The sequence below is a fragment of the Candoia aspera genome, chromosome 1 (genome assembly GCF_035149785.1).
Source record: "Candoia aspera isolate rCanAsp1 chromosome 1, rCanAsp1.hap2, whole genome shotgun sequence".
In the NCBI taxonomy this organism is placed as follows: domain Eukaryota; kingdom Metazoa; phylum Chordata; class Lepidosauria; order Squamata; family Boidae; genus Candoia; species Candoia aspera.
Genome location: NC_086153.1, coordinates 278,114,887 through 278,136,904, shown reverse-complemented (window position 1 = coordinate 278,136,904; position 22,018 = coordinate 278,114,887). Strand labels below are relative to the sequence as shown.

The following is a 22,018-nucleotide window of genomic DNA, read 5'->3' as shown; positions in this document are numbered from 1 at the left end:
TTTCTCAAAAAGTAAAAGCAAGTATTTTTTCCAGAATCTATTTATTTCATTGTTTTAATATTTTATATATCACATAGTTGAATGAGGCAGCTTATAAACTGAACAAATAAAACTACTGAATTTCAATTCATCAGTTTTGTTCAATTCCAAAGCCTTGAACTGGGATAAAGTATTGTGTCTGCTTGTTTTTTGTTTAAATAACTCACATGGCATTTGTTGATGAGCTCACCAATGCCAGTGTATGTGCCATCATTAACTGTTTTGTGAATGGTTATATATTTTCTGAGCTTGGATTTGAATTGGGGATAAGGCATGTTCTTACATACAATTGTTCCTCGTGACACTGTTATCTGTACACCTTTCAACTTTGGAAGAATTTATGGCTTAATTTTAGGAGATGTGATTTTTTTCTCAATAGAAAATCAAGTATGTTTGTGAATAAAATTACTGTACTCAGATTAGAAATTATGCTTATTCAGATACTACATTTTAAGTAACAGCACTGCAGGTGTTTGCATGTTCTTAGTTATACAAGCCAACACAATCATAATCACTGCAAGTGTTACTTACTATTAGATAAGCACGTTCCATGCTGTTTGGCTGATGATAACCATGACTTGAGTTTTAAAATGCACTGTGGACTTTTTTTCCCTACTGAATGTTTTTTAATCTGTTCAATAGTGTCTGATTCTCAGAGACTGCCTGGACAAGTCCCTGCAGTTTTCTTGGCAAGATTTTCAGAAGTGGTTTGCCTTTGCCTCCTTCCTAGGACTGAGAGTGTGCGACTGGCCCAAGATCACCCAACTGGCTTTGGGCCTAAGGCAGGACTAGAACTCCTAGTCTCCCGGTTTCTAGCCGGGTGCCTTAACCACCACACCAACCTAAATGTTCTCTACCTAGGAATGCATTCTATAAATTTGTTTAATTAATATATTGGTAGAATAATCTATTTCTAAATATCCTCTTACTTTCTATTTAGAGATAAGTAAGGGGCTTAATATGCTGGTCAGCATTTCCTCTTTCAGGTTGGCACAAGCTTTCTCTCTGATTAGTAGAACCATTTAGTCTCTACTGGAGACCTTTTGTGAAAGGTAGCAGAGATTCTGCAATACTAATAGAAGAGATTCTGCAATTCTGCAATTTTTCTCTTCAGGTGTTGGTAAGTCTTCTCCACTTGAGATGTCAGATTCTCTTTGAACCAACAATCCTTTAGCATTGTAATGCAGACCTGTCTCAGGATCACCACCAGTAACAAATCTTCAACAGTCAGTGCTGTCTAGATCCATTTTGTGTTGCCAGCCATCACATAGTTTTCCAGTACTAGAAGTTCTCCCACCCACCAGATTTTTTATTTTTTAAGTCTCCGTTGTTTTTGTCAGCTCAACAGCCCTTTTCCTATGGGAAAAATCTTCCCTTGGGAAACTAAAACACCTCTTCTGCTCTCAGGTCCTACTTACTAATGCAAAAGAAAAGAGCGTCTGTCTGTGTGCTTGTGTAGATGCATGAGACTCAAGAAACACATGCTTCAGAGATGCAATTTTACAAAGTATAGCGCTTGAAAAAGTTGCAATAAAACGTACTTTTAAGAATATAACATCAGTGATACTTCATGCTAAATATTTCACAATTTGTTCTCTCAGAACCATTATAAATGTCAATTTAGGTAGTACCTATGTGCTCAGCAGTTAAATATATTTATAGTCTTCAGGGTGATTTGTGTTAGAGAGCTCCTATGGTGACAAGCTGTAAGAACGGATACTCTCTAAATGTTTTAACTGGCTGGTTTTTGTATTTTGGAAATACATTTTGGTTAAAATTACAAATTCAGTCTTAGTAAAATTTGAATCTGTAATACGCTTTGTATTATTTAGTTTTAAAAAAAATCTGATTCTGCCTAAAGATTTTGGCAGTTTTGACAAGATTGATTTTGGCTGGATTCACACATAAGCTATAATGTACAGTAGTTAACATAGGGACGCGGTGGCGCTGCGCGTTAAACCGCTGAGCTTGCCGATCGGAAGGTCGGCGGTTCGAATCCGCATGACGGGGTGAGCTCCCATTGCTAGTCCCAGCTCCTGCCAACCTAGCAGTTCGAAAACATGCAAATGTGAGTAGATTAATAGGTTCCGCTTCGGCGGGCAGGTAACGGCGTTCCGTGTAGTCATGCTGGCCACATGACCACGGAAGTGTCTACGGACAAACGCCGGCTCTTCGGCTTTGAAACGGAGATGAGCACCACCCCCTAGAGTCGGACATGACTGGACTTAATGTCAAGGGAAACCTTTACCTTTACGTACAGTAGCTAAACAAACCTTGTTTTGGTATGTTATGTAAAACAGGTATATGTGTTGTAAAAGCCACTATAATTTGTATAACAGCCAAACAGAAACCTGCCACCTTTCATGTTGAATTGGTTAACAGACTTTGCAAGCGGTCTCATACATCATTGTAAATCATAATACCTACCTCTCATTTAAGAGTTCTCTCTATTCAACTAACAATACATACCGTACTGGCTATGTGTGCTGAAGTTATATTCCAGACATAAAATTGCCAGAAGGCAGAAAATAGCTGTATTCTGGATATACGATCTCAAAATGGAAGAAGCTATATTTGGTGCAGCTGGCTGTGTATCATTCGGTGCAGTGCTTTAGGAGTTAACTAGCATTTGTAACTCCATGAACATTAATTTAAACAAAGCCATTCTTCAGTCCACTACTTTAGATTACATCTCTAAAACATGTATTTTTGGCCACTCCATCTGAACTAATCTTATCTTGTTATCCAAACTGTTGCTAATTTAACCAGAATAGGCATACATTTTATATGTTATCTCTGCCCATCCTACTTGGTCAGCCTCTGACCATTTCTTAGTTTACTTTGGAACTTGCTTTCTCTCATTTTATTTCAGTGTTCAGCCACCTGCCTGCTCATCTCATCTCAAGTGCAAATTCAGGAACTCAAGAATCTTCCCCCAGGAATGTTCCTGGGCATGGGCATGAGCTCTATTCTCTCCACCGCTCAGAACAGGCACCCCTAGAACACGGTCTAAAGCTACCAGGCAAACAGGAGAAAAAGATGGATTAATTTGATGGCCTGCTCCAGGGTAACTCAAGAGTTTAAAATTGTCCTTCCTATGCTGGCGTAGGCATGCAATAGCTATTTCAGCATACAAAGAGCTCTTCCAATTGCGATCATCCTCTCCCACCACAAAAAGGAAATGGCCTTCTGCCTTTTCTATGGGGATCTGGCACTGTGAATTGGCTGGATCCCTTGGGTCATCCAAAGCTTCGTAAATGTCAAATACTCCGTTGTCCGAAATCTTGATCCTGCTCATATTAAAGCGAAGCCCAGGCAGAGTCAGTTTTCCATAATGAAGGGCACTGGCAGTGATGGAGCTGCAGCCAGAAATGCAGACGGCAGCCACGACTTCTGGAAGGAAGGTCGTCATTGACAAAGCCAGTTCTCCTCCTTTCCCAGTTCCAATGACACCAATTCCTGGCCTTTTAACCTTCATGAATGAAACAGCATGGGTGAGATTATTGACCAGAATTAAAAGGAAGATAAATGATTTATTATCTATTTTCAAAAACATATTTATCATATAAATTATTTATTAATAAGTGCCATGGAGCATCTCAGGCCAGATTTGTTAAAAATACTGAGTAATAAACTTCAATGAGTAAAGTCCTAGTGTGTTTACAGTAAGACTATATAATGTATCTCCTTTTCAAAATAAAAATATAATCTATCTGCTTCTTCAGAAAGAGCTTTTCTACTTTGTACCACGTCCTGCTTTGAGAATGGTATAAAGAGATCCCCATATATTAAATTATTTTTAAGGCTAACCTAGATGAATTCTCTCCAAAATATTCTGAATGAAAAAAGTATGAGCAACGTGTTGGGGAGTGGGGTAGGGGAGAACAACCCTGCTTTGATCAGAAAATGGTTATCTTTGTGTTTGTGATTAAATCTTTGGAATGTGCTGTGATTATTAGCTAAAGTATGCTTTCCATAGTTTTCTTGGAAACAGTCCAGTTTTTAATGAAGACTCTATAAAGAAAAATATTTGAAGTCTTCTAAATTATGTCCATTGTCATGGAATTATGTCCATTGTCACTATCACTGAGAACCAAATCAATACATGAATTCTAATCTGAACTGACATATTAATATGTTTGTTTAGTGTCAGTATTATGCATAAATTTATGCACACAAGATTAATGCAGTAGATGTTAGAAACCATGTTTATTATAACCTAAATAAATTTACATCCAAATTCCATGTTCATCCATCCCCTCATCCAATTTTTCATATTTGATTACTACATTTTAAGTTGCCAGCCAAAGATTAGAGGAAAGTGGAGCAGAAAATAATAGTTTGTGCATGAGTTATTCCCCAATTTGCAGATGTAATCTTATGCCTTCTGTGTAAAGAAGGGGCTTTTTGGCTTATTATTTTCTAGAATCTTCCAGACTTTTCCAGAAAGAATAGCTCTTTGTAGTCATCCAAGGATCAGTTTTGGATAGGTTCTGTTGTCATTCATGACTCTGGAAATAAACACATGTCCAGAGGAATTCAGGTTTGTTGCACAGCATCTCTGTTAATTTACAGCCTGAAGTTTCAGTGTTTCATCTCTTCCTGGCAGTCCTGAACTTTCATGTTATGGTTTCCAGCTAATTCTACAGTTCTCCCTCTCTAGTTTTATGGCCTCTGATTTTTTTCCACCTCCTGTAAAGTTTTCCTACTCATTCTCTTTTCGCACAGTAAAAATGCCTGGCTATACAAGCACTCATTTTGTTGTTTTGTGTCACTGTGTGGGAGCTTCATCACAACAGTATCAGTGATGTATATTTCCTGGCAAAACAGCAGAGAGATACTGGTAGACGTTTTTCTTTTCGTTCCTCATAATTTTTTCATTCAGAATCCATTGGAAGAATATATTTTCAAGGTTGTCTTGGTGCATTAGTATGCAAACTGTATTACAGATAAAAACATTTTCTTCACAACACTCACCTTTGGATGGCGCAGCAAAAACCTGGCTGCCTCTTCAAAATATTCAAGGCGGAAATCGTCCATGACTTTTGGGAGATCCTCAAAATTAAAATATGGCAAAGAAAGAGCAGCAAAGCCATGGGCTGCCAGAAGGCTGGATCGGAATTCGATTAACCCACCTTCATCACCAAACATGTCTATCACACCTGGAAATGGGCCATTCCCTAGTAAGAGTAGATAGTGATCAATGTTGTTGGGGCTGGATATAATTAACGGGATTTTTTAAATTTAATTTTTTATACTGAAACCCCCTTAGAATTGTTTCTTTTTTCTTACAAGCTCATTTTAAAAATATTTTTGGTAAGACTGCCACAGGTTAGATCCAAATACAAGCCAGTTCAGCACATGCTTAATCCCCTGTGCTATGGAAAGGCATGACCTCTGCTTGAAGTTGGCCAAGCTACCTGAGCTTTGCCCATCAACCCTATATTCCTGCGCACACTACCACAAACGGCTCACTGCTTATTCCGGTTTGATGGCTTGGACTGCAGCTGCAACAGCATAGCAGTTGTCAAGACTGAAGGAAATTCCTAACTCGAGACAGAAAAAGCAGCCGGAACTCTCAAATGCACGTCCTCCTCTACTTACCCGGGGGAAGGAACAAGCTGCCTCTTACCGCACCTTCCTTCAACCTGATCCTTCTCACGTCAGGAAGAGTGAACCATCTTTCCACGCTCGTTCGGGCAAGCACCTGTCCGGGGATAGCCCCGGGTTGGCTGTATTCCTGATGCACCGAGATCTCCGCTTTCACGGGACGCTCCACGTGCCCGGGCTCCAGCCTTTGGTAAGGCTTCTCGATGGCAGCGGGGGAGAGGCTCCAAAATAGCCCCATGGGCTCAACTCCGACATAGTCTCCCCCCTTCGAGACATCTTTGGACAGGTCTATTCCCCCCTGCCCGTCCGCTTGGTAATGTGCGCAGGAGTCAAAGAGGCTCCCCTGCTCACTCACCACGAGCGCCCGGAGCGTCACTCCCTGCGAAGGCGCGAGTCCTTCGATCGTAATTTTCGCGGGCTGATCTGCCAAGCCTGCAGCGGGAGTGACCGAGACCGTTACCACTCCTCTTCGTTCGTAGCTTCGCGGAAAGATCCTCCCCAAAGGGTGGCACGGCCCCCGCAAATACTCCAGGCGGAAGTCCCACGCTCTGCCTATGACCCTTCGCCACATGATGGGCTCGCTGGGGCTGTCCGAACTCCCCGCAATACCAGCTGATCGGCGGAACTAGAAGCGAAGGACTAACCCCTTCTGTTCAGTCCGACAATCCGCGGGAAGACGCGAGAGACTGTAGCAATCGATCTCAGAGATCACGCTTCCGAAACGGGGAGCTCGAGGGCGGTTTTGGACGCATCAGAGTACAGTGGTAGTCAAACTACGCGACAGGAAGAATGACCTGAAGCGTCTTAGCAAGTGTTAGTCATTTATTTCAGCTGAAACATTTCACCATCAATGCAAAAAGAAACACTGGGTAACATTTATTTGGATCTGCAAATACGTAGAATTTCTTTAACTTCTAAACTCATTTTTAATTTAACACCAACATGTATGTTATCTGATTAGCAATAAAAAATAAGAACAGTTTTCAAAAGAAGTAAGACAAATTAAGAAAGGGCAAAGCTGGTAAAAAAAAAGGGAAGTTTATAAATTGGGCTGAACCCAGAACTTAACAGATTGCTCCAGCCTTATAACACAAATGTTAATAGTAGACAGTTTAATTTTTCTGCATAAGTGTTGTATTATTTGAGATGTATCCAGACAATATGATGCAGTTAACTTATATTGTAAGTTACATCATTTTTCTGCACTATCTGAAAGATGATTACACAATTGGACCTCTTCTTCAGTTGGCCCTTGTCAGAAGCAGCAGTTCCATTTAGAACATTATCTCCTGGCTGAAGTGCTTATTTGAATGATTATTTTGCAGATGAATACTATACAGCAAACTTCTCAGTCAGAGAAAATTACCTTCCCTTCTGCTGAAAACAACTTGGAGAAAAGATGACACATTCCTATTTACTTGATTTTTTAAATCTAATTCTCTCTGCCAGTAACATGCTGGCATCCCCACTGTGGATCCCAGGGCTTCCCTGTGGTGTTTGCTTTGAATTATATATTTAGCATGGTATGTCTTAAGATTTTCTGTTGTGGTTTCCATTTAAACTTTGTTCGCAACCCAGAGTCACTGTGGTAAGAGGGGTGGCCATTAAATTAAAATAAATCAAAACCACACTGTCGTAGCCACCATCTTGTGCCATCAACTGCATGCAGATCCCAGTCTTGAGGACTTTAATACAGAATAGAGAATGCAAATACAGTATTTGAAGATTAGGAAAAGAAAGTTCAAATGACCATCACCTGACAGTCTGCTTGTTCTTGCCCCCATTTCATATCAGTTCCCAGCTTATCTCTCATCCCCAGCATTTTGCTTAGTAAACATACATGCATCCACCTGAAATACAGCTCATAACCAACTCATTCACATTTTATTCTTGCTATCATTGAGGGTTTTGTGAAAGAAGATTTGAATCTGCTTCCAAGCATCTACCTGCGCTGCTGCATGTGCTCTGGGCTCGCCCCCCCAGATCACTGGTTTTCTCACCAAAAAGTGGATTGAAGCAGGGCACAATGGTGTATAGGGAGGTTCAATGTAATGACCTGTTCCAGGATAGCAAATGATTTCAGGTTTCTCTTTTCCATGAGCTTGTAAACGATTGGCAGCTTCATTGGCAAAGAATTCACTCTTCCAGTTATGATCATCCATGCCCACAATAAAAAGAAAGCGTCCTTCAGCCTTCTCCAATGGAATTAAGCTTTGGCGGTCAGGACCCTCAAATGGGTTGTTCAGGACATCAATAATGTCACCCACTCCATTCTGATCAATTTTCATCCGATTTATATTAAAGCCAAGAGGTGGAATGGTGATATTCTTGTAGTGTAGTGTTGCAGCTATGTTGGCTATAGAACCATTAACTGTGACTGTTGCAGTGATGCCCTTTAAAAAAGAGGCCATGGAAACACAGAGGTCACCCCCTTTGGAGTGTCCCCACAACCCAATTCCTGGACCTTTAATCTAAAAAAAAGGAGAGAAAAGGAAAATCATATTCACATGGAATCAGGTGTATAAGACTGCTAACACTGTTTCTATCACATGCTTATCCCATGGCTATGTTCACATAACAACCAGAGAACAATGAAAACCAGAGAAATCTTGTTAAGCACAGCATATTGTATGGACCCAACCGTGATTTAGTCAATAAGCAAACCAGAATTATGTGTTATGTGAACACAGCCTCCAGGAAAATAATCCATGCTATTTATCTGCAGTTTTGCCAGAATTCTAAACCCCAAACCATTTTACTTTTCCGGTTGAATTGCTTTGTTTCAGTAACTGCCTAAAGCTTTCATGCTTCAGTGAATCTTGCATCCCTTTGGCTGCCCAAAATGGAAAGAAATGAGTTGTTACGGACCTTGACCTTTCTACGATCTATTTCAGGAGCATAGCACAAAGAATAAAGTTGTTACAGCAGTACGATAACAGAGCTCAGTTTAGTTAATTTTACAGAATTAACCACACATTCTGGCTTCATACTGAATCACTGGGATAACTTAACATGCTAAGCAACAAAACCAAAGAATTAAAGTCAGCTAAAATTACTATGTTGTGGGAAAAACAGCTCTTTGAAATGAAAGGGCAGTTTCAGCAAAATTTTGGGCAAATGCCCTATAGAAGTTGGCGAATCCAAGGAAACTTTGTAATTGCCGCCTGGTATGGGGAGGCTCCCATGCCAAAATGGCTTCAACCTTGGCAGGGTCCATCTCAATGCCCTTTGCTGAAATTCTATATCCCAGGTAATCAATTTGTGATTGATGGAAGGCACACTTAGACAGTTTCTCATACAACTCTGCTTTTCTCAGTTTAGCAAGCACTTGACGCACCAAGTGAATATGTTCTGCCATGGTTTCAGTATAAATCAATACATCATCCAAATACACTAATACCCCGTTAAATAGGTGGTCATGCAAGACCTCATTGATGAGTTGCATAAAAACCCCAGGTGCCCCAGACAAACCAAAAGGCAACACTTTGTATTGGAAAGCCCCGAGAGGACAGTTAAATGCTGTTTTCCACTCATCCCCTTCCCTTATGCGAATGCGAAAATAGGCTTCCCTTAAATCTAATTTTGAGAAGATTTTGCCTCTGGCCAGATGTGATAACATATCTTTGATGAGGGGTAAAGGATATTTATTTAATATTGATACTGCATTGAGCCCGCGGAAATCGGTACATAGTCTCAAAGAACCATCCTTTTTTGGTCTAAAGAGAACAGGTGCCCCCACCGGGGAGTTTGCTGGCTCAATGAAACCCCTAGCTAGGTTTTTGTCAATGAATTCCCTCAGTGTAGCCAGCTCTTTAGGAGACATGGCATAGATTTTTGGGTGAGGTAATTTCGCATTGGGCAGAAATTCAATGGCACAGTCTGTCTTTCGGTGAGGCGGTAAGCGATCTGCTTCCTTCTCTCCAAACACATCTGCAAAATCTTGGTATTGCTTGGGCAGTCCTTCTAGGGGTTCAAGTGTTTGTACAGTGGTGGTAGCCACCTGTCCACCCTCAATGTCCTCCAGTAAGTCTTTTTCTGGTGCTTTATAAAATCCATCAGCAAACGTTACAGTTCTATGCAGCCAGTTGATAAAAGGGTTTTGTTGTACGAACCAAGGCATTCCCAAAATGACTAAAGGACCCCCCACTGGAGCTATGACAAAAGGTAATTTCTCCCAATGGGTACCCATTTGCAAAGCCACCAGTCCTGTGGAGTGGGTGACCGCTTTTCCCCCAGCCATAGTTCCGTCCAATTGCGTGAAGATCATTGGCCGTTGCAAAGGGAACGTGGGCAGTTCTAAGGCAGCTACAACATTGGGATGCATTAGTGAACGTGAACAACCCGAATCTAGCATAGCCCAGACTTCCACAGTTTTGGTTCTAGATCCCAATTTCAATTTGACAGTCAGTGTAGGAAAATTCCCACTCACCGAATCGTGGTCGTGCCCGGTTTCTTCCACCTGCCCAACGGCGCCCTTCAGAGCAGGTGGTAGTCTTTTCCCGCCGGCTGGTTGAACTGTAATTCCTCCTCCTCTTCCCCAAATGGGAGGTCTGAAGGGTCGACTTCTGCGCAGGCAGCCCTCATCTTATGCGGTAGTGATGGCGATTTTCCCGACGATCTCCCTGGCCGTTCCTCCGGTCTGCGTTTCGAGCACGAAGTGGCACGATGCCCTTCCTTCCCGCATCTCAGGCATTGACCTTTCGCAAATCGTTGTTCTCTTTCTTCCTCCCAACTTTTCGTTTTAGGGCGGCTTGAAAATCCCATGGCACGAGCCCCTTTACTTGCTCTGCCCTGCTTCAGTTCCTTGCTATGGGTGAACGTTTCTAGAGCGTTTTCCGCGCTGCCCGCCAACTGTATCCACCCATACAACGTTTTGGGATCGTCCCGACACAAAGCCCACCGGAGGACTTCCGTCTCCAGTCCTTGTTTAAACATTTCCACTAAAGTTGACTGGGACCAATCCTCCACCTTTCCCGCCAGGGCTTTAAATTCCAAAGCGTAGTCTGCGACGGAGAGGGTTCCCTGATAAAGTTTTTTCAGTGCCCTTTTCGCTCTCTCTTGGGCCAAGGGGTCTTCAAAATGCTGTTTTAGTGCCCACAGAAACTCATCAAAGTCCTCTAACTCCGTAGCTTCTGTTTGGCATAACTGCACATACCAATCCGCTGCCCTCCCCTTCAGCTTGTTGGCAATAATATTAATTTTACCCTGTTCCGAACGAAAACATCGCCCCCAATCTTCCATATAATGTCTAGCATTGGTAATGAGAAAAGAGAGCTTGGTAGGGTCGCCATCAAACTTTACCCCAAACGGTGGAAGGGTTCTTATCGGCTCCGCCGGCTGTGATGGCTCCGCAAACGTCAACGCACGTCAAGCCCCCAGTGGTGGCCGATCCCTGGTTGCTCTCGACTCCCTTCCCCTCAATTGTCGGGAAGTCCGAGTCCTACTTCTTCCCCTGAGTGACGGGGACCTCTCTCTCGGGTTAGCCAGTTGGGTGGGGTCTTCCTCCCAATCTTCCTGCAGGGACTCCGACCCTCTGGGGATATCCTTCAGGAGGGCCACTATCATGTCCATTTTATCCTCTATTGCTTTCATGCGGGCAGGGGTGACAGGCTCTTCTAAGGGTCTAGTGGTCACTACCACCCTCGGTGATAAGGGGATTTCATGTTCCCAGGATGGCTGTGGTGATTCCCTCCTTGTTCTTGCTTCCACCTTGGGTTGGAGTTCACCCCTTGTAGCACCCTGCACCGCCAACAATAGATCATCCAATTGGGCATCCCGCTTATCTTGACGTGCTGCCCTTTGGGCTCGCGAACTCGGAGCTACCAGGGTCTTTGTTGAGTCCGGCTCTTCTTTGCTCCCATCACTCTCGCGTAGTTGAGGTTCTGTCATCGCTAGCGCTCCCCTTTACCCAAACTTGGATGGGGCTAGCGGAAGATGATATAAATGATTCTCAGCTTTATGTAATGGTTGCCTAATCCCAAATACTCAGTCTCACAAGCCCGGGCTTAAAGATAACTGATTTATTAAAGGAATAGTATGCAAATACAGAGAAAGCTGAGAATGAGCAAAAGCACGCCAAATACAAACTTAAAAGCCTTGCTTCCAACCCAGTCCCGCCCCGAGCGCTCGTTAGCAACCACCCCCTCCCAGGTGCTAGCAACCGTTACATCTGCCTGGGAAAGTAACCTTGAACAGAGTTGCAAACCCAAACATACATTCCAAAGTAGCAAAATAAAGAACACAGCAATAATGGAAAATACCAGCAAACGGTCAAGCATGTAATACACGGATTAAAGGTTTGACATGTGAAACGTTACGATGTTAACAGAACATTGAAATGGTGAACATGACAGGTGCCAAATAAAACCCCCAAAATTGGGTTCGGCTTATCCGCAAATATATACGATAATACTTTTTTAAGTGCCTGTTTTGTTGTTTATTCGTTTAGTCGCTTCCGACTCTTCGTGACTTCATGGACCAGCCCACGCCAGAGCTTCCTGTCGGTCATCAACACCCCCAGCTCCCCCAGGGACGAATCCGTCACCTCTAGAATATCATCCATCCACCTTGCCCTTGGTCAGCCCCTCTTCCTTTTGCCCTCCACTCTCCCTAGCATCAGCATCTTCTCCAGGGTGTCCTGTTCTCTCATTATGTGGCCAAAGTATTTCAGTTTTGCCTTTAATATCGTTCCCTCAAGTGAGCAGTCTGGCTTTATTTCCTGGAGGATGGACTGGTTTGATTTTCTTGCAGTCCAAGGCACTCTCAGAATTTTCCTCCAACACCACAGTTCAAAAGCATCGATCTTCCTTCTCTCAGCCTTCCTTATGGTCCAGCTCTCGCAGCCATATGTTACTACGGGGAACACCATTGCTTTAACTATACGGACCTTTGTTGTCAGTGTGATGTCTCTGCTCTTAACTATTTGATCAAGATTTGTCATTGCTCTTCTTCCAAGGATTAAGCGTCTTCTGATTTCCTGACTGCAGTCAGCATCTGCAGTAATCTTCGCACCGAGAAATACAAAGTCTTTCACTGCTTCTACATTTCCTCCCTCTATTTGCCAGTTATCAATCAAGCTGGTTGCCATAATCTTGGTTTTTTTGAGGTTTAGCTGCAAGCCAGCTTTTGCACTTTCTTCTTTCACCTTCATCATAAGGCTGCTCAGTTCCTCTTCGCTTTCAGCCATCAAAGTGGTATCATCTGCATATCTGAGATTGTTAATGTTTCTTCCAGTGATTTTAACTCCAGCCTTGGATTCCTCAAGCCCAGCATGTCGCATGATGTGTTCTGCGTACAAGTTGAATAGGTAGGGTGAGAGTATACAGCCCTGCCGTACTCCTTTCCCAATCTTAAACCAGTCCGTTGTTCCATGGTCTGTTCTTACTGTTGCTACTTGGTCGTTATACAGATTCTTCAGGAGGCATACAAGATGACTTGGTATCCCCATACCACTAAGAACTTGCCACAATTTGTTCTGGTCCACACAGTCAAAGGCTTTAGAATAGTCAATAAAACTGAAATAGATGTTTTTCTGAAACTCCCTGGCTTTTTCCATTATCCATCGGATATTGGCAATTTGGTCCCTAGTTCCTCTGCCTTTTCTAAACCCAGCTTGTACATCTGGCAATTCTCGCTCCATGAGTTGCTGAAGTCTATCTTGCAGGATCTTGAGCATTACCTTACTGGCATGTGAAATGAGTGCCACTGTTCGATAGTTTGAACATTCTTTAGTGTTTCCCTTTTTTGGTATGGGGATATAAGTTGATTTTTTCCAATCTGATGGCCATTCCTGTGTTTTCCAAATTTGCTGGCATATAGCATGCATTACCTTGACAGCATCATCTTGCAAGATTTTGAACAGTTCAGCTGGGATGCCATCGTCTCCTGCTGCCTTGATATTAGCAATGCTTCTTAAGGCCCATTCAACCTCACTCTTCAGGATGTCTGGCTCTAGCTCACTGACCACACCGTCAAAGCTATCCCCGATATTGTTATCCTTCCTATACAGGTCTTCCGTATATTCTTGCCATCTTTTCTTGATCTCTTCTTCTTCTGTTAGGTCCTTGCCATCTTTGTTTTTGATCATACCCATTTTGGCCTGGAATTTACCTCTGATGTTTCTAATTTTCTGGAAGAGGTCTCTTGTCCTTCCTATTCTATTGTCTTCTTCCACTTCCACGCATTGCTTGTTTAAAAATAATTCCTTATCTCTTCTGGCTAACCTCTGGAATTTTGCATTTAATTGAGCATATCTCCCCCTATCACTGTTGCCTTTTGCTTTCCTTCTTTCTTGGGCTACTTCTAGTGTCTCAGCAGACAGCCATTTTGCCTTCTTGGTTTTCTCTTTCTTTGGGATGTATTTTGTTGCCGCCTCTTGAACAATGCTGCGGACTTCTGTCCATAGTTCTTCTGGGACCTTATCTACTAAGTCCAGTCCCTTAAATCTGTTCTTCACCTCCACTGCATATTCCTTAGGAATATTAGTGAGCTCATATCTAGCTGATCTGTGGGTCTTCCCTAATCTCTTTAGTCTGATCCTAAATTGTGCAAGAAGAAGTTCGTGATCTGAACTACAGTCAGCTCCAGGTCTTGTTTTTACCGACTGTGTAGATGTCCGCCACCTTTGGCTGCAAAGGATGTAGTCAATCTGGTTTTGGTGTTGTCCATCTGGGGAAGTCCATGTATAAAGCCGTCTCTTAGGTTGCTGGAAGAGAGTGTTTGTTATGCACATTGAGTTGTCTTGGCAAAATTCTATCAGCCTATGCCCTGCTTCGTTTTGTTCACCCAGGCCATGCTTACCTGTAATTCCAGGTGTCATTTGACTGCCCATCTTAGCATTCCAATCTCCCGTGATGAAAATAACATCTCTTTTAGGTGTGTTGTCCAGTAGGTGCTGCAGATCATCTTAGAACTGCTCTACTTCAGCTTCTTCAGCATCTGTGGTTGGGGCGTATATTTGGATCACTGTGATGTTAGATGGCTTGCCCTCAATTCGAATTGAGATCATTCTATCGTTTTTTGGATTGTATCCAAGCACTGCTTTAGCCACTTTACTATTAATTATGAAGGCTACTCCATTTCTTGTGGTCCTCTTGTCCACAGTAGTAGATCTGGTGGTCATTTGATGTGAAGTGGCCCATTCCAGTCCATTTCAGTTCACTGACGCCCAAAATGTCTATCTTTAATCTTGACATCTCACCAATAACCACATCCAATTTGCCCTGGCTCATAGATCTTACATTCCAGGTTCCAATGGTGTGTTGATCCTTAGAACATCAGATTCGCCGTTCACCAGCAGCACCGTCGGCCGCTAGCCGTCCTTTCAGCTTTGAGCTAGCTGTGTCATCACGTCTGGGGATAGTTGAACTCATCCTGTTCCTCCCCAGTAGCGTTTTGACCACCTTCCGACCTGGGAGTCTCATCTTCCGATGGTATACCAACATATCTCTAGTTGTACTGATCCATTTAGTTTTCACGGCAAGAATACTGGGGTGGGTTGCCATTACCTTCCCCAGGGATCGCATTTAGTCTGACCTCTCTGTCATGACCTTCCCGTCTTGGGTGGCCCTTCACGGTTTAGCTCATGGCATCATTGAGGTGCTCATGCTCCAGCACCACGACAAGGTAACGATCCTTTGCTGAAGAAAGTGCCTGTATATCCCATATAATCTTGTGGATAAGCCCATCCACGGATAAGCAGGCTTATTTGTAACCAAAATACCATGAAAAATGTGTCACACATGGATAAGCCAACTGTGAAAATTAAAACATATGAAAATTTTGAGGGTCAGCCAAATTTTTTGAAATCCAAATCATGTCTATTATTGAAAAGGATCTATGCCTTTCAGAAAAAGAGGTATACTCTCTTGAATTACCATTTTTCTGCCTGCATATATCAACAAGCCCTAAATTGTCCATCAAATGAAAGAAAACTTTTGGTAATTTGCCTTGAGTGATTTTAATATTTTTCTCAGAAGTTCTGTCCAGTTGTGGGGAGATCTCTCCATTCCAATTACCCATCCAATACCAATTTTCATAAGAAAAAGTTATTAATCTCTCCATAAGTCATTTAGAAAACCATTCTTCATCTTCATTTGGGGCATAAATTCCCCATATCAAAGTCTTACTCCCATGAAAATTAACTTCCATTCCACCAAATCTACCATACTCATCAGTCAATACAAGTTGAGGTTTTGTATGCAAAACAACTGCATTTTTTAAAGTTCTTGCTGAAACAAATTCTTCACCCAAATTTTTATAAATCAAATATTTTGTCATTTTTTTCTGATATTTTTCTCTTGTAGATGTTATGTCTTGTTTCAATTTTTTCAAATAATGATTTTTTTTCTCATTTGAGAAGTATTTGCTCCATTTATATTCCATGTTAAGCATTTGTAATCCATAAGCAAGCCAAAATTTTAGAAAAATCAATACCTGTACTATCTAGTTCAGTACCATCCTTTTCGGTTTCCTGTTGCACCCGTTTGAATTTTTGTGTAGTCTCCTCTGATATCTGTTTGAATCTCCTCCAATTCTTCTTTGAATTTTTCTAAAAATTCCCTCGCCTTCTGGACAGAATTCAATCGAAATCTCTGCTGTTTAAAAGTAAAAATCACACCTTCCAATTTTTCCCATTGAAATGGCATCTTTTCTGCTTTAATCTCTCAGTAAAAAAACCCAACTCTTTTCTCTTACATAAAATTCTGATAGGAATTTCTTTTAAGGACATTTATATCTGTATTATCAGTCTTCAGTCTTGCACTGAAATGCTGCTGCAAAACTTGATCCCTTGTCTTCTTCCTGATAAAGTGCACCAAAACATCCCCTGCAACATTCCTTGTTCTCACAAATCTTGAATTTATTGTATATGCTTGATCAATTTCTGCATCTGTATCTTCCTCTTTCCAATCCCAAAAAAAATTGCCAAGACTTTAATAATCTTTTCTCTAATATCTTCACCAGAATCCTCTGGGATTGCTCTAAGTCTCTCAATTCCAATAGAGCGAGATCTAGTTCGCCATGGATCCTCACTGGAAATTCCTCAAGGAGCAACTTTCAGAGTGATTGTGGCCTTTGGATGTAAACCCACTCATTTCTCACCAGACCCATTCTTGTGTTCTTTATCCAGAACTTCAATCTGCAAGTGGTCTAAACCCAGATCTCCCTGATCCTAGCCCAACATCTTAACTACTGCCTCCTCTTAATAAACCTGCAGTAAACTCTCACCTTGCTGGTGTCACCAAATGATGTTTGCTTCTGCAGTCTAGTTGGGTTGGTCTCCCCATGACCCTGATTAGCACATGAAAACCAACAAGCACAAACCCACACTATAAAAGCTTTGCTGTTGCAAATATTTGTCCTTCATATTCAAGTGCCCACAGCAGCCAGTATCACTGAAGAAATGTCCCATCAGGACAGGCAGGAGAGGCATGTTATGGGTCCTGTCTAAAAAAGAGTGTCAACTGGTGGGACCCAGGAAGAGCCTTTTCTGCCATGGGTGTGGAACATCATCTCCCCCGGACCCTACATTGGCAACAACCGTTAGGAATGCTCTAAAGACATGGCTCTGCCACTGCAACTGGGGCTCTGGCAATGGTAGGGAGTTTTTACAATGGCTGGGTTGAACTAATGTATGGATAGATTCTGCCACTAATCATGATTTTTGTTTAAATTGATTATGGATAGTTTTTATATTTATATATTGGTTTTTAGCTTGTTTTCATTGGATTGTTTTTTTACCTGTTGTGAGCCACCCAGAGTTGCTTAGATGAGATGGGCAGCCATACAAATATGATAATGGTAATAATAATTCTTGGGAAGAACTCGATGCAAATGAAGGCCATTCATTTGCATTTGCATGTAAGCATTAGCATGTAAGCATAAGCATGTAAGCATTACATGCTAAGCATTCTAAATAATGAATTACAGGGAGTCCTGGTTTAGTGATCACAACTGGGACCAGCAACTTGGGTTGTTAAGCAAAGCAATCACTAAGTAAAACCGCAACTGTACCTATGATCTTCAGCTTTCCTTTGCTTTACACACCTGCAAAGTTCGTAAATATGAAGATTGGTCATAAAGTTACTTTTTCATCACCGTAATATCTGCAAATGATTGTTAAACGAGGCAGTCACTAAATGAGGACTACCTGTAAATGCATTTATTTACGTGTTGGATTATCTAGGAGCACAAGGCAGTATACACAGTGCTCCCCCCTCCAATTTTCTCTTCAACAACCATCCTGTCAGGAAAGCTGGGCTAAGAAAGTGACTGACCCCAGTTTACACGTTTCTGTGGCTGAACAACCCGGATCTCCCTGATCCTAGTCAACATTTTAACTCCTACACCATACTCTTAGTAAACCTGCGGTAATTTAAAGCTGCACAGGGCTTTTTTTCAGCTGTCAAGCATATCAGCCTTCTGAAAAGATTTTTTTTTTTGCAAAGACCATGAATATAGCAACCTACCACTGGGTTTTTTAGCATATAATTGACAGCTTCCTCAAAATATTCCAGATGAAATTCCTTCATTTCTTTCGGAAGATCTTCATACCCATAATAGGCCAAAGCTAATATGGCAAAGCCATGATTGGCCATCAGACAAGCTGAATATTCAGGAAGTCCTCCTCCAGTTCCAGATACCTGAATTATGCCTGGAAAGGGGCCTTTACCTGCAAGAGATATAAAGTAGAACAGCTGTTTTTTATTTAGATGTCTTAAGAACTTAGCATACTTTATATAAACTCCAGCATCAAAGATATAACACAAAAGGGCACATGGCTTTATTCATACAACTGCCCAAGCTATAATATGCTTCCTTTGTTTTAGCTTATTTTGTCACATGAAGCTAGTCACTGTGGTTTGGAAATCACATTTTATGGCTTAGTACATTACAAAAACCCATTCAGTAGTGGCTTATAAATCTCTATTAAACCACCATGATTTAATATAATGTGTGAACATGTAAAAGCCAAGAATTCATTAGCTGTTTTTGGATTACAATTATCCAGGGCTAATGTAATGATTTGTGGGGCATGGTGGCTCAACGGTTAAAATGCTAGGCTTGTTGACTGGAAGGCTGCAAGTTTGGCAGTTCAAGACCAGAGCGCCTCAAGACGGAGTGAGCTCCTACACTCGCCCCAGTTCTTGCCAACCTAGCAATTCAAAAGCATGCAATGTGAGTAGATAAATAGGTACCACTTCGGTGGGAAAGTAACAGTGTTCCGTGACTGTCATGCTGGCCACATGACCACAGAAGTGTCTTCGGACAACGCAGGCTCTTTGGCCATGAAATGGAGATGAGCACCACCCCCTAGTGTCAGACACAACTAAATGGGAACCTTTACCTTTACTTAAAGGTAATGATGGTATACTCCACTGATCTTATTTTCTGAATTCAGAGAGCCAGTTTGGTGTAGAGGTTAAAGGCACCAGAGTAGAAACTGAGTGACTGTGAATTCTAGTCCTGCCTTGGGCACAAAGCCAGCTGGGTAACTTTCAGCCTGTTTTTTTCTCTCAGCCCTAGAAAGAAGGCAAAGGCAAGCCATCTCCAAAAATGGTGCCAAGAAAGCTGCAGGGAGTCATCTGGAGCCAAGACTGGCTTGAAGGCATACACAAAAAAGTTAATTATTGCTGACTCCATTGTATTTTCTGAATTCATATAACACACTAGGCTAAAATATGGTTGCATTACAGGTTGTAATTCAGTGGGTTGTGCAAACATAACCATGGAACCACAAATTAGCCACACCAAGACTGAGTTTGCACAACCCACTGAATCTCAACCTAATAGTTAGGCAGCCTCAGCTGATGTGCTTAGTTATGGCTCAATTCAGGGAGACTGTGAGAAGCCCAAAAACAACTGGATTTATTAAGTCAATCCCAGTTGATCCTCCGGGACTTGAATGTACAGTAGATTTTGTAGGGAGATTAACGTCCTGCTGTTTACCGGGAGGTTGGAAAAGGGTGGCCCGGATGCTCCCTTCCCGCACCGGGATTCTCTTCACCCCGTCGGCCAGCAATCTCCGCTCATGGGAATCCTTAACCAGGACGCGATCCGGCAGAGATCCTCCCTGGCGTTCCAACACTTCCAGCTCCAGGCGAAAAGGTCGCTCAACCTCGCGCTTCACCAGGCGTCTAAGCGGCTTCTGCGGCTGTAGCGACCACAGCAACCCCATCGGCTCCAAGCCCGAGAAGGTCCCGCCCTCGAGCGCCGGCGAGCGGCGCAAATCCAGGCGGCCATCGCTGTCTGCTCGGTAGAAGGCGCGGGACTCGAAGAGCTCCCCGCGCTCATCTTCCAGCGACGCGCGGAGGATAATTTCCTGCTGGGGCCGCAGCCCTTCCACCGAGATGGCCAGCGGCTCGTCGAAGACGCTGCGGTCGGGGGGAGAAAAGCTGAGGAGAGGCTCCATGCGAGAAGCTGAAACAGAAAAAGGCGCTCCCTGCGGCTGCTGGCTCGGGCAACCCCCGAAACTCACGAGCGAAGTCCTTCGCAGGCAGCGACTCAAGCACAGTCGTAACATCGTAATCGTAAAGCAGGACCCGCCTATTGCAACCGCGACTAGAGAGCTGCCTCCACCCTCCTGTGCCTTGCAGAGGAGGACTGGTCGGAGCTGTTGATCTAGTCTCGGTTGCCCTCTGCTTGGGACGAGCCTGGCCTTGCTTCTTCCGGGTTCTGCCTCCTCCTATCCCGTTCGGCGGGGTAAATTTGGGGATTCAGAGTCCGATCTCAGCACGTTTCCGTTATGTCTTTCGTTTGTCTTTAATTTGACTTCCTATTCGTTGATATATTACTGTTTTGTTGTTGTTTATTCATTTAGTCGCTTCCGACTCTTTGTGACGTCATGGACCAGCCCACGTCAGAGCTTCCTGTCGGTCGTCAACACCCCCAGCTCCCCCAGGGACGAGTCCGTCACCTCTAGAATACCAATATATTACTGTAATCATACGTTAAAAACAATAAAATATTCATTTTTTCAGGATAGGAAATTACTATTTTTGCTGAAATTGATTAGGACAGTCAGAATGAACCAATCGGTGGGATATTATTTCTTTCCGTCTTACGTAAACTTAGTTGCAACAGCTGTTCATGCAATGAACTGTAGTTACTTATCCTGGTTTGGGGCTAGTAGGCTACAGTGCCGTTTCACCTTCTCCATTCCAACTTTGGTGGCGCTGTCATTACATGCAGGCCATTTACAATTGTGCAGTACTGAAAGTCCGCTCTGCCCCATGTGCTCTCCATGGCCTATTTCTGGATGCTGCCAGTCATACGAACTGGACTTCTTGGCCACTCGTTGTCAGTGCTGCCTTTTCTGCTTGTTTTCAGTCACTCCCATTTAAACCTGTGCCACCCTCCATGCCTTTATCTGTCAACTGGGTTATTTTTGGTGCTTTTTCAAAAGAGCTCTTGACCCATGTTCAGAAATACCCTGACTGGCAGGCTGAAAATACAAAGGAAGAGTCATGCTGAGTAGGAGCATTGGAAGAGCTCCCTCTGATGACTTATTTATTTATTTGTTTTTCAAATTTCTATCACCGCCCATCTCTCCCAAAAAGGGGACTTCTTCTACGCCTGTTACCTGTTAAGTCTGAGCTGGCTTGGAATTGATTAAATAGGCACACAAGAATCCAAGAACTTCTGATAATGAATTTTACTGCAGACAAGATAAGAAGCCAGGACAAAGGAATTCCACTGAGTGCTGTGTATCAAAAGTGACTCTATCTATATATAATAAAATCAATGTTAAGTTTTTTGTACTTTTTTCCCACCCACATTGTGTAATGGAGTGGACAGCCCACTCTTTTGGGTGGGAGGCCTGGTTCCCATCTGCCTCTTGTCTTGGTAATGGCTAGTTCTGATATTGGGTTATTTTTCTCTGGTAGTATGAAAGCTAACTCAGTCAGGCCAACTTTGAATACAGGTTTGGCTAGACCTGTGCTCAGAAATAGACCAAGTAATAGGTAATGGGTGCTGAGGAGAGGTTCTGAGGGGTAACAGGAGAGCTAACCACTGCTTCACCCTGCCCACCCCCCAAGTCCCCACCACCTGTTACTCAGACAATTGACAGGCGATTAAGCTTGTTGTTTGTAGCCTCCATCTAAATTCATCCACCCTGCCCACTGTGCATTAAGGGGAGAGACTGATGGCTGTTTTTTCTGACAGCAGGTAATACTTGGTGGGAGGTAGTGGCACCAACATTGTGGAAGTCCCTCCCTTTGGATGCTTGGCATCTGTCCTCTGGCTGCTTATAAAAGACATTTGAAAACTTGCTTTTGCCAACTAGCCTTTCTTTCTTGATTGGCACCTTATGTGGTTTTATTGTAATTTATTATTTTGCTTTGGGGGTATGTTGAGAAACGCTGCTCCG

At 42.8% G+C, this 22,018-nt stretch overlaps 2 protein-coding genes across 2 annotated transcripts; both read right to left on the bottom strand.

Annotated features, from left to right (window-relative positions):
• Positions 1-2,549: 2,549 nt before the first annotated feature.
• On the bottom strand, positions 2,550-6,382 carry LOC134487798 (acyl-coenzyme A thioesterase 1-like). The gene is made up of 3 exons (XM_063289857.1): positions 5,644-6,382; positions 5,017-5,219; positions 2,550-3,511 (listed from the first exon to the last, which is right to left on the bottom strand). The coding sequence occupies exons 1-3, from the start codon at positions 6,218-6,220 to the stop codon at positions 2,936-2,938; spliced, it is 1,356 nt and encodes a 451-aa protein (XP_063145927.1). The 5' UTR covers positions 6,221-6,382; the 3' UTR covers positions 2,550-2,935.
• Positions 6,383-7,296: 914 nt separating this feature from the next.
• LOC134487796 (acyl-coenzyme A thioesterase 1-like) lies at positions 7,297-20,229 on the bottom strand. The gene is made up of 3 exons (XM_063289856.1): positions 19,597-20,229; positions 18,117-18,319; positions 7,297-8,120 (listed from the first exon to the last, which is right to left on the bottom strand). Exons 1-3 carry the CDS (start codon positions 20,168-20,170, stop codon positions 7,527-7,529), a joined length of 1,371 nt encoding a protein of 456 aa, XP_063145926.1. The 5' UTR covers positions 20,171-20,229; the 3' UTR covers positions 7,297-7,526.
• Positions 20,230-22,018: the final 1,789 nt, after the last annotated feature.